This window comes from Carica papaya, chromosome 5 (assembly GCF_054855325.1).
Source record: "Carica papaya isolate Zhongbai chromosome 5, ASM5485532v1, whole genome shotgun sequence".
Classification (NCBI taxonomy): domain Eukaryota; kingdom Viridiplantae; phylum Streptophyta; class Magnoliopsida; order Brassicales; family Caricaceae; genus Carica; species Carica papaya.
Window position 1 is genome coordinate 7,055,309 of NC_142313.1, and position 12,471 is coordinate 7,067,779.

Sequence of the window (12,471 nt, forward strand, 5' to 3'; positions counted from 1 at the left end):
CGATGAGACTCTTGAACTTCACAAGACTATCTGGGCAATCCAACGGTTGAAGTAAAAACTAGAAATTATGCGACTCTTTCAATTGGGACTCTCGCTGTCTCTGTCGTCTTGTCTTCTCTCAAAAACTGCAACTCAACAACTTCCATTTGAAAAATCAATTCATACGCAGAGAGGGGGAAGGAGAGAGATGAGCGTGATAGACTTGATCACAAGAGTAGACACTATTTGCAGGAAATATGACAAGTACGACGTTGATAAGCAGAGAGAACTCAACGTCGCCGGCGATGACGCCTTTGCTCGTCTCTACGGCGTCGTTGAGGCAGAACTTGAGGCTACTCTTCAGGTGCCCTTCCATCTCTTGTTCTTCTTTTCCTCGCGTTTTCTTATTGGCTTCCTGTACGTTTCTTTTGAGAAAAATAAGTTCCGTTCGCGTTATTTATTTTTCCCCGTTTGGTTACTGAGAAAATGGGAGAGAAACGTGGAGTTGCCTAATTTTTCTTTTAAATTTTAGAAATCGGAGGCTGCAGCGACGGAGAAGAGTAGGGCAACGGCGGTGGCGATGAATGCGGAGATTCGAAGAACGAAGGCTCGATTTCTTGAAGAACTCCCCAAATTACAGAGGCTTGTTTTCAAAAAGGTGTCTCTTCTTTCAATCAATTTTGACTTTCTTCTTTCAATTAAACTTCAAATTTATTAAATCATGAGCTGTTTTTATGCATTTCAAACTCTGGAGACCCGAACAATCAGTGTCTAATTTCATAAACCCCTAGTTGACCTGTTTTTGCTCATTAATTTTAACTCAATCTCTGATTACATAATGATGATTTGCAGGTGAAAGGCCTTTCGAAAGAAGAGCAGGAGGCTCGAAACGATTTAGTTTCTGCTCTGAAAGATAGAATTGAAGCAATACCAGATGGGTCAACGACTGCAGCTAAACAAACTGGCGGCTGGGCACCTTCCACCTCGGGGACAGGAATTAAAATTGACAGGAATTCAGGTCATTATTCAAGTAATATTCACCTTTTATATGTTTGCTTCATACTGATCATGTTGACTCAAGGCTATATTATCAACTTTGTCTGTGTTTCTTGAATTACATTAGATGGCAGTTACGAGGATAATGATGAATACTTTCAACGTACCGAAGAATCAGACAAGTTCAGAAGCGAGTATGAAATGCGAAAAATGAAACAGGAAAGTTTATTTTCCGACCACCTAATTGATCTTGCTATGGCTGATAGTGTTTTTGTCCGGTAATTATGCCACTAAAGAAAATGGATACTTGGTGGAGAACCAAAATTTATGTAGTAGATTCAACAGTCCAATTTCAAATTTTAGATGCTTAAATGTTTTGCTGTTGATCCTATAAGCATATGATCCTTTATTCATTGTCATAGCTTTATGCGGTGAAGTTGGCTTGGCTGGGAAACTTTTACGAGTTCCAGCCATGGTTGATGCAATAATTATTGCATTTCCTACAAAATAAAAATTGTTTGGTCTAAGATCGTTAAACATGTTGCAGGATCAAGGATTGGATGTTATTGCAGAAGGGTTGGACACATTGAAAGACATGGCACATAACATGAATGAGGTTCGTTCATGTAGTGTTCTCCCATTGCTTTGTATTGAAGTACCGGAGCCAATCAGTTGCTATAGATTTTTCTGCTTGTTATGATCTTATTTTGTTTGAATTCAACAGGAAATAGACAGACAAGTACCGCTGATGGATGAAATAGATGAAAAGGTAAATTATATGTATGTATAAACTGCTTGCTTGATTTTACTACGAAAAGCTTTTCAGAAAATGACATTGAAGTAGTTTCAAATACTGGGATTTGGTGTTTGTGTTTCATCTTTTATTCACAGCCATCACTTTACTAAACTATTTTGACATAATTCCAGGTTGACAGAGCAACTTCAGACCTGAAGAGCACTAATGTGAGGCTCAAGGATACCGTAAACCAGGTAACCGGATCAGGTTAAGCTATGAGATTCGAAGTTTAACTGACTACAACTGTCCAATTTCCCTCTCTATCGGCCTTTCCTCATTTTTTATGTATTTTCAGTTGAGATCCAGTCGCAACTTCTGCATCGATATCATCCTGCTCTGCATAATTCTAGGAATTGCAGCCTACTTATACAAGTAAGGTTCTTTATTTTGAACGATTCAATATGGAATATGCAACATACTGGAATTAGTCCAAGCATCTTCCGAACCACTTTTTTTAACAAAATTTCAAACAGATTTAGCAACATGAGGGATAAAAAGGTCCATTCCACAAATTTTGATGCACCTTGCGGTATGCATTTGTCCTTGCTCCCCTCGTGAAAGACACTGCATACAGAATAGAAGAATAAATACATAAAGAATCATTTTTAACAAAAAAAAAAAAAGAAAGCAAGTTGCTTTCTGATGCTGTGAGGATAAGGATTAGGTATAAAGTTCGCCATCATTCATAGTCATTTATTAGAGGGGGGGGGAATGCTTGCTTTGAACCAGGTTCATTTGGTATATAAAGATAGTTTTGTTTCCTTTTTTTTTTATTTACTAAAAGATCCCTTACACTACTTCGGTGCCTCCTCTCGGGTGAGAAGGCTAGTCCCTATAAGTGTTTTTATTATTATTTAGATAATATAATGTATGAAGTTTTCCTGAAAAAAAAAAAATTGATTGAACCATTTATAATTTCGAAAACCAATATTACCCAAAATCGAAATATCACTTACGTTTTTAGAATTTTGTTTTGGCAGTGTGCTGAAGTGATGTGCAGGGTGCCAGGAATTTACTTACTCCTACAACTCTTCCAAGAGAGCTCCCTCCCGTGTACGCCTTTGATTTGCAGCTATACATACTTTGAGTTTGTGCAACCAGAGTGGCTTAAATTTAACACGTTTTTTTTTTTTTTTCTTTAAATCTTTCTTGAATATTGATCGTTAAGGAGTTACTCTTAGAGTCTTGTTTTATATTACATATATATATATATATCGAAAAGAACATATACACACATATTAGTGTATATGCATGTATGTCTACTAGAGGTACAATGCAGTTATAATAGTGCACAAGTATTGTGGTCTAATTTCTTCAATCTACTTTTGTAAGCATAATAATAAAGTCATATTTTCTAGTCCCTGGAGAACATCATCAAGTTACAAGTTAAAACTCTCTCCTTTCCTTTTTAGTTCCCATACCGAGGAACGAGGGAGACATGTTATTTGCGTGCATGTATACGGCGCAAGTATTTGCGTGTGTGTGTGTGTTATGATTTTGAAATTAGTTATCAGTAAAAGTTTTGTAGAAAATTCATATGTAACTACTATTATTTGTAGATACAATTTATCATAATTTGTAATATGAGAATTCTAATTAAAAATGAAATATATATATATATGTGTGTCGCATGAATCCAATTTATTTTAATTAGAAAAAAACAAGTTTGTGGGGGGTGGGGGGCATGTTTTGTTGCTGGTGGAAACAAGGGAAAGTGAAAAGTAGTTCGTAGCCTAAACAGAAACACACTAACCACTTACTTTCTGCCAACCAAACGACAACTTGGACGGTCACACCACGCGCCTGTGGTGAGAGTGGCGGTGCAGAGAACATAAGGATTGATGTTTTCATCAGCTAAACGAAACGTAACACAACGACGAATTTGGTTAAATTTATTTTCTTTGTCTGCTTATGTTTTGTCCCAACCGTATAACTGTCTCCATATTTTCCTTTTTCATTTCTTCTAACCTTTCTCTTTTACTTTTTTCTTTTTTTTTATTTTTTTTTATTTTAAAGATAAAAGTAAAAATCCATTTGTACTGCAGTAAATTTTGAGTTGCACTTCTCCAGCAAGTGTACGATTCACCTCTCTCATTCATTTTTTAACCACGCAAGCTAAGACATTGGTTATTGATTTTGTAAATTAAAGTTTTTTTTGTTGGGAGGAATTAAAGCCAATTCGATTCATTAATTAAATAAATTAATTCCGTATGGTTTTTTTTTAATAAACTATTCATAGTTTGCAGAACTTCTCCGTTTGAAGAAACATATGTTAATTGTCTAAATGTCTTATCCATAACATTTCATTTGATTCAAACCTATTACAATTCTGTTTAATTAAATTTTGATATAGAACTTATTTGAAATCAGAATAATAATTTTTTTTACTCAATTCGTGTCGTATTGACAACAATTTTTCCTTTTCCTTTTTTCTTCTTCAACGTATTCTTATGTAAATCAAAGAAGATAGTCCTAATTATCAAAGTTCTAATGAAAGTATCACCTATACCTTATTCATCAAAATATACTAATAACTTCTTTTTTTACATCTTTTTGTACTTGGATCTGTTGGAATCTTCACAAGGATGCCAATGCACATGGTATTGACATGTAACACACTGGATCTTTGCACTTCATGTGGTATTAAAACTTTATTTTATTTGGACATTTGGTCATTAAACTTATGTGGTATAATATTCTTTTATTTTAAATTTCTGTTATTGTTTTATTTTTAAATATTATCAAAAATTTTACTATATTATTTGAATTTATTTTATGTCATGACAGACGTTAAAAAGAAGTATTGAGGATTCTAAAAAGAAAAATTAGGAAAAAAAAAAAAAGGGGAGAGGTTGATGACACGGGAAAGCCAGCCCGCGCGTCGCGCGCCCACGCACGAGTGCCAGGCCTACAGGAGGTGCGTGCAGGCACACATCCAACGGACCAAGGCGCTCATGTCGTGCCCAATTTACATGTGAATCCCGCGCACGGACCCTCTCACGGAGCCTACCTTGCGCACGCGTCAACGCGCACTAGGCTTAGCATGCTGCAAGGCTGACTTAGACTGTGCGCGCTGTGCCTCAAGCCCTGCATCTTGCCCATCTTGGGAGTCATGCCTCCTCCTTGGTCGGCTGACTTGGATGACCCAATGGTGATGTCATTATTTCCTCTCTCCTCACTGATTTGTGTCATTTGTTGCAAATTCGATGGTACTTTTTTTCTATAAACAAGGATTTTCTCCACCTTTTTTTCTCACTAATTTTTCACCCTCAAGACCGAAATTCTAGAGAGAGAAAGAAAAAAATAGAAGAAGAGGGGGGCTAGCTTATAAAGAGCTGTCGGTAATCAGTAAGAGATTCAGTATTTTTTTGCACATTTTAAGAGATATTTTTAGAAAAATATAAAAGTGAATCCCATGCACGAATCCCGCAAGCAGGCACATTGCATCACGCGTGCAGCTCCGCACGCACCTGTGTGATGTGACAGCATAGGATGGCCTGCACACACGCTGACCCCAACCTTCGCGCGCGTCAACCCGCCATCCGAGTGCACAGATTAGCCTGCGTGCACTAGGCCTAGCTTGCCACAGGGCAGACTTGGACTACGCGTGTTGTGCCTCAAGCTTTGCGCACCGCCCTTTTAGGAGTCGTGCCTCCTTCTTGGCCGACTGACTTGGATGATGTAATGATGATGTCATTATTTTCTCTCTCCTCACTGATTTGTGACGCTTGTTGCAAATTCGACAATACTTTTTCCTATAAATAAAGACTTTCTCCACCCTTTTTTCTCACCTATTTTACACCCTTAAGACTAAATTTCTAAAAAAAAAAGAGTTAGAGAGAGAAATAAGAAAAAAAAAAGGAACTAGCTTACAAAGAATCGTCGGTAATCGATAAGGGATTCAAAAAAATTTTGTACATTCTAAGAGATATTTCTAGAAAAATATAAATGTGAATACTGATTTTATTGCATGACTTGTGATATAATTTTGAAGGTGTGATGAGTTATTAATTATAACGATGTTTTAAATACATGCATTGTGTAAAGGCTTACATTATTATTTCGTAAACAAGAATTGATATGAAATTGAAATAAGAAGGTATTATGTGAAATTGTTGATATGGCATGGAAACATGAATGGATACGTGAAATATAAATTAATATGTTAAACTATTTTATCTATTTCTGTTGTTTCCACCTTATCTGAAAAGACGTGAGATAACCACTCCCTCTAGATAACAATGTGAAAGTACATAAAAAATCTTAGGACCACTATGGCAAAGTAAAACTATGGTCATAGTTTTTAGGACTACAGTGGTTGGCACGACCGTAACCATAGATCGTGTTATGGTATGGCGAGCCGTAAATTAGCTATGGTGTGGCAAACCACAAATCAATTATAATGTAACGAGCCGCAAATCTATTGTGATTGAGCAAGCTGTAAATTGTCGATAGTGTTACACAGTGGTAGTTGGGAGTTCGTATTAGCCATTAAATAAAACGTCATAACGAGTGTCGCGTAGAGTATGGTAAAAGACTTAATAACAGTTATTATATTGATTTGTTTGATTTTCTCTCTTGGTATGTTATCTGTATTATTACATTGTCTTGATGATTTTGTTATTTTTAAATAAATATTTTTTCTCACATTGATCCTACTCTCATGGTTCATTGCAATGGTAAAAGGTATTTCTTAAACACTTGTACTTTTATAAAATTCTTAGTTGTGTCATTTTAATATTGTATGTCTCACTAAGTTTTATAGAACTCACTTTTTCTATGTTGGGCCCTCCTAGATGATGTCGAAGAGGATGTTTGTGATGAATTGTCCGTTGAATTACCTCTGGAAGCTCGCCTAGATCCCATGGATCCATGATCATTGACGAGTGCATGTTTTATTTCGCACTCTGATGAGTCCATTTACATGATGGAAGAAGTGGTCTTTCTTTTATATTTTGTATTTTGTATTTTATTGCCACTTCTCACCTCAGTTTTATATGTAATTGAGACCTCATATTTTGTAAAGGATTTTGTATTAAAAATTTTCCCTACATATATTCTATTTAAATGCATTCGTATTCTATATCGTTATCTGACACATTTATACTGTAATTAATATTGGAGATGTCACAGATTGGTTAGATCCATATTCACAATAATTATCTTACTCCTATAGAAAATAAGGGACAACATGGCTCATGGCATCGAGAGCTCGTTCATTTGCACTTTCGAGCCCAATTATCCTTTGTATGGCCCTTGAATTCTACATTACACATGTTTGTAACAATTGAGAACTTAATATTGGTGATTGGGACAAAGGGACATATTAGAGAGTTCCTCCTTAGGATTAGTTCAATCTTAACACCAATACCTCTACCTATATTGACCCTAATAGAGTTGCAGCGAACGACCTCACTCGTTGCAATAATTACAAGTGAGTGACTAGTTTCATTCACCATATTAACAATACCTATCCTATAGCAGCCAATATATTGGGCACACCTACTCTGGAGGGTGCACATTACAGGTCACCATAACTACATGGTCGTGGCTCATATTGGGTACCTTTTCTTTCGAGAATATAAGGTCAGTATGTATCACATTTCACGAGAAGCTAACACGTATACGGATCATCTAGCTCATTGGGCACACCACATACACAAGAGACTCATTTGGTTTGATCAAGCCCCTGAAACTTTTCATCATTACCTCTATTTTGATGTTTATGATACTACTTGGACTAATCTAACAGCCCATATCATGTAATTGTGTTCTTTTTTTCATTGCTTATTAAAAAAAAAAAAGATTTTTACTTCGATTAATTATCATCATGTTTGCATATTAATATATCATTCCTTTGATAAAAATTGTAATAACCTTATTCAAATTCATTTTTAGTGGGGAGTTATTGGAAATAACTATGATCATGTGGAGGGCTTGTCTGGAACCATCATATGCATCTATAACGTGGTCTAAAAATATAAAAAAAAAAAATTACTTTTATATAATGATTTTGACTATATATCCACATAAGTGATGCTAACATCATTTTCAACATATTCATATGAATAAAAAAATCATGAAAATAATGATTTTTTAATGTTATTAACTTATAAGATTGAATAACAGCTCAAAATCATTCAATTCTTTAATTTCTTAAAGTTCTCTGAACTTAAGTGTTATTATTAAGTCACAATATTTCAATTTTTCCAATTAAGTATATGTGTATGTTCAAGATTATGTTTAATCCTCAAGTTTGTTATATATACATAAGTTCATGTTTGGACCATTAAGGTAACATAAATAGTTTACCTTAATATAGAACGGCATATGTTAAACGAAAAGTCTTCAATTTTTCAAGAATTTCTCAACTAATAATTTAATTACTTTATCATACATGTCTTATATAAATATATTTGACATTGGATTCATTAATTTAATTTTCTTGTGTATTTTACCTTACTAGTCATCAAGATGCAATTATTAGAAATATTCAGGGTTGTTTGGGAATAAGGGAGATGGGTATGGAGAGTGGTTATGAGAATGAATGATTTTGTATTGGGAGATATTGTAAGAAGATGTCTTGGATATTTTGAGTTTATATGTCCTCAAAAGAAATTGAAAGGACATATTAAAATAATCTAGGTTTAGCTACTGGTGTTTTTCAATGAAGTAATTCAATATCTTTCTAGTTTTGATATGATTTTGAGCAATCTATTTGTTAAGTCTTGAACTTCGTAATTGAACACTCCACTAAATATTAGAGTTTGTGTTTGGTTTCATTAGAATAAAGTCCCTATGTTAGGATATCCTTATATATAGGTTATGTAAGCTCGATATTCTTGAATCTTAATAAGTGCTATTTTTTTGTTAGATTAGTTAGTATGTACATCACTTATTTTTATATCATATATGGTCATTGAAACTTTGGCCAATTGCTCTATATAGCATTTGGAGATATTGATTATGTCTTTATTAATTATATTAAATTTTGTTTTAGTACATGGGAGAGTTTAGGACATGTAGTATCCAGATTTTCTATCTTTTTGAATTTTATTTTACGACAATTTTAATCCATTTAACTAGTATGAAATGAATTATTTTTATGTCAAAAAGTATCTCGTTTGATGAGTGCATAAATTTGGTTAAAATAATATTTATTTACTAGACAAAAATTGTTTTCCTTTAGTTAAGTTTATATTAATAAATTTATTTATATTTTAAGGTAGAAATTAGAAAGGTTATATCATCCTTGCCAACTTATCTAGACCATGTTAAAGAATAACTCAAAATTACAGATAAGTATTTTTACTTAGTCATTCAAGTGGTGATTAATTTTCTCTTATTTGTTAGGGATATATCTGTTACTTTTTTAATGGATATAGTGGAAGGATTTGTGGACTCATTTTTAATAGATTCAGGTTCTATCTAAGCCTATAAATAGGCATTTTTCTTTTATTGATCAAAAACAAGAAAATTTGCTTCTGTATTCTTTGAAACTCTTTTATGATTTATTAAATTCTTGTTGGTATGTTCCTATTTTTCAACAAAATTACTATCAGAGGTCACCAAGTTCACTGCTCACCAGGTGTTTAATAAAAGTTTAGTGAGAGAGCTCTCATGGTAGTAAATAAGAGTATTATGAATATTACATAGCCCTTTATTCCTATATTCAAAAGAAATTCTTATGAGTCCTAGAGCATTAAGATAATGGTGTTATTCAAGTCTTAAGACCTTTGGGACTTGGTGGGGAATGGATATGCTGACCCATATAAAAAAAAATCAGTTGAGAGAAAATAGGAAGGACCTAAAAACATTGTTCTTTATCCAGCAAGTTATTCATTACATGATTTTTCAAGAATTTCAACTACAACTATAGTAAAAGAAGCATGAGATATATTAAACAAGGAATTTCATTGCTCAACAAAGGTAATTACAGTGAAACTTCAATTTCTGTGTTGTAATTTTATAACTTTATTTATGAAAAGTAATGAGACTACACAAGCTTTTTTGTCTATAGTAACATAAACTTAGCAAAATGAGATCATATGGGGAGAAACTTCATGATCAAACTATTGTTGAAATTTTTTTTGAGGAGTTTGACTTCTAAATTTGATCATTTAATTGTTGTCATTGAGGAATCAAATAATCTTTCTATTTTTCATTTGATAAATTAATTGATTCTCTATAAGCACATGAGGCAAGATTGAGCATATCACTTAACAAAATTGAGAAAAAGGCATTTCATGTGAAAGATGACACAACTTCACACGATAATGAGTCAAGAAAAACAATCAATATAAGTGGACATTGTGGTCAAGGCCATGGTAGAGGAAGAAATAATGGCATAAATGGGTAAGTTGATTGTGACAATCTTCAAATGGTCAAAATAGCTATATAAAGGTGGTATCCAATGCCATTAATGCAAGAAGTTTAGGTGTAATAACGTTGAATGCTAGAAACGAAAAAAAAAACAAACAAGTTATGTTGTAAAAGACAAAGAAGAAGAGGTGTTGTTCATGGTCTATGAAGTTAAACATATCGATTCAACTATAAATGAAGTTCGATATCTGGATAGTGGTTGTTCAAGCCATATAACAGGCTTGAAATTAGTATTCAAGGAGTTTGATAAGTCTCAAAAGATAAAAGTAAGGCCGATAGATGTAATGCCCTAATTAATTTCAATTGTAATTAAAATTAATGAATAAATATAATTTTTTAAATTTTTAGTTTTTATTTAAGATAAAAATGAAGAAAATTATATGGAGAATGATACTGAAAATAATTTTGGAAAAAAACAGTAAAATTTTGGGTTATGATGGTGTTTTTGAAAGAAAAATCAGAAACTGAGGGTCAAAACACAATTTAGAAAAATTACTCCACGTAGGACGCCCATTTAGCAGTCCCGACGAATCGGAGGGCGCCGCGTGGCAAGCCACGCTATGGAGGTGTCAGGCGGGAGGCCACACTGGCAATCCGCGTGCCGCGATCGGATGGTCCAGATTTATTCCCGCACGCACAGACGATCTGAATTCATTCCTTCCTTAGACACAATCGGACGGTCACAATTAAATGTAATGAACGATCAAGATCCACTTTTTATTTAAATACGATTGGATGGCTCAGATCAAATCGCAATGAACGACCCAAATTCACTCTCTATTTAATCGCGATCGGACGGTACAGATTAAACGCGATGGACAGCCTAGATTAAAAGAAGACGGATATAAATAACTCTCTTTACACCAAACTCTAACCCTAGCTGCCAGGCACCTCTAACGGAGAAGAAGAGCCAGCCGCCGAGAAGGGAGTCGTTCGCAGCCCGCCGCCGTAACGGCGCCACTTCTGACCACCAAAAGAGGTAAAATTTGCTCCATTTGCTCAAAATTCAATTTTGAATGCCTCCATAGCCAAATTGGAGCAAAAAAATTGGCGGATGAGCCGAAAACAGTAGGTAAAGCCCGATGCCACTACCGCAGGAAAAAGCAAAAATACCTCCGATGAGGCCATTCCCAATTCCTATTTCGTGTAATTTTTCTACCATTGTGACCACCATTCCTTTCTTTACAGGTTGACCAAAGCGAAACACCCAACCGTGAAGGTGAGCCGGCGGAGACACCGTATCAGAAAACCTTGCCGCCGGTAAACTACAATTTTTTAACTTTTTTCGGTCAACCGATGCCTCTCAACGTGTTTTCTAGCAGGGATTTGCACAAAACCAGCCGAATTCGGCCGAAAATAGCTGACCCGAGGCAAACTGCCGCCGCAAGCTGCAGTGTCGTCGCAAGCTGCGATGCCGTCGCCGGAGCACGGCAAAGCCGCCGTGCCGGAATTTCAAAATTGGTCAAAAAGGATTCATAACACTGATTTTGAATTTTTTAAGTTATTTCTATGTACTTGAAGCACGTTTTGATCCCCAAAGAAAAATTCAGGGAATCTAGGGACTGCGAGTACGTGTAGTCAAAAGTTAGCATTTTGGACATCAGTTTGAGTAAGAATCTCTCACCTTATTCCCTGTTATGGAATTAAAGTTTAATTTTAAATAATATGGTATTTTGTGAAACTTAAAAAATATTTATAATTAATTAATTACATGTTACTAATGGAGCCGTAACCGGTTATTTATTATTGTTTATTATATTTAATTGATTGCTTGATTTTATAGTTTTTATATCCATGATAATACGCTGGAATTGGTATTATGATGAGATTGTGTTTTCTTGATGCATGTATTGCTTGTTTTATGTGATTACGGTTGAATTAAAAAACTAGAAACTAAAAGTAAACGAAAAATTATTTAATTAAGTGAATGGATGAACGACAGTCTTACTGGATATCCTGAGAGGTGATGGACGGACTGGGTACATAGAGAACCCTACCGTGAACGTTGTCTCATATCAGACGGGGTATCGAGATTTGATAATTTGGTGCTCATACCGGACGGGGTATAGGGACGGGTCGTTTCACCCTCATATCGGACGGGGTATTGAGGGATGGTATCTTTTGGTACTCATACCGGATGGGGTATGGGGACGGACCGTTAATTGAAAATGTAAAAAAAAGGTTCACGCATAGTGGAGATATCCTTATGGACCCTCATGGATACCAGTAGGTTCATAAAAGGGAAGGTTATTGTTCCGACTGATTGTATATGAAATTATGATATGTGTTATGTTATTGACTCTATAGGTTATTTTCGG

The 12,471-nt window shown here is 34.8% G+C and overlaps 1 protein-coding gene across 4 annotated transcripts; it reads left to right on the forward strand.

Annotated features, from left to right (window-relative positions):
* The first annotated feature begins 83 nt into the window (after window positions 1-83).
* On the forward strand, window positions 84-6,586 carry LOC110820988 (syntaxin-71-like). Of its 4 annotated transcripts, XM_088219869.1 has the most exons (10): window positions 85-343; window positions 512-637; window positions 832-997; window positions 1,103-1,191; window positions 1,520-1,591; window positions 1,700-1,744; window positions 1,903-1,965; window positions 2,067-2,143; window positions 2,752-2,772; window positions 2,860-3,131. In XM_088219869.1, the coding sequence occupies exons 1-9, from the start codon at window positions 188-190 to the stop codon at window positions 2,762-2,764; spliced, it is 807 nt and encodes a 268-aa protein (XP_088075995.1). In that variant the 5' UTR covers window positions 85-187; the 3' UTR covers window positions 2,765-2,772; window positions 2,860-3,131. The 4 variants fall into 4 exon arrangements, with proteins under 4 accessions (XP_088075996.1, XP_088075995.1, XP_088075994.1 ...); XM_088219870.1 differs by lacking the exons at window positions 2,752-2,772; window positions 2,860-3,131 and adding an exon at window positions 6,568-6,586 and having other exon boundaries at window positions 84-343; XM_088219868.1 differs by having other exon boundaries at window positions 2,752-3,131.
* The last annotated feature ends 5,885 nt before the right edge of the window (window positions 6,587-12,471 follow it).

What these genes read in the sequence shown, in the direction of transcription:
- LOC110820988 (XM_088219868.1), top strand. Translation starts at nt 188, where the DNA reads ATGAGCGTGATAGACTTGATCACAAGAGTAGACACTATTTGCAGGAAA. An exon ending in AGAGGCTTGTTTTCAAAAAG is followed by an intron (nt 638 to 831) that starts GTGTCTCTTCTT and finishes GATGATTTGCAG; the next exon opens with GTGAAAGGCCTTTCGAAAGA. An exon ending in ATGAAATGCGAAAAATGAAA is followed by an intron (nt 1,192 to 1,519) that starts CAGGAAAGTTTA and finishes TTAAACATGTTG; the next exon opens with CAGGATCAAGGATTGGATGT.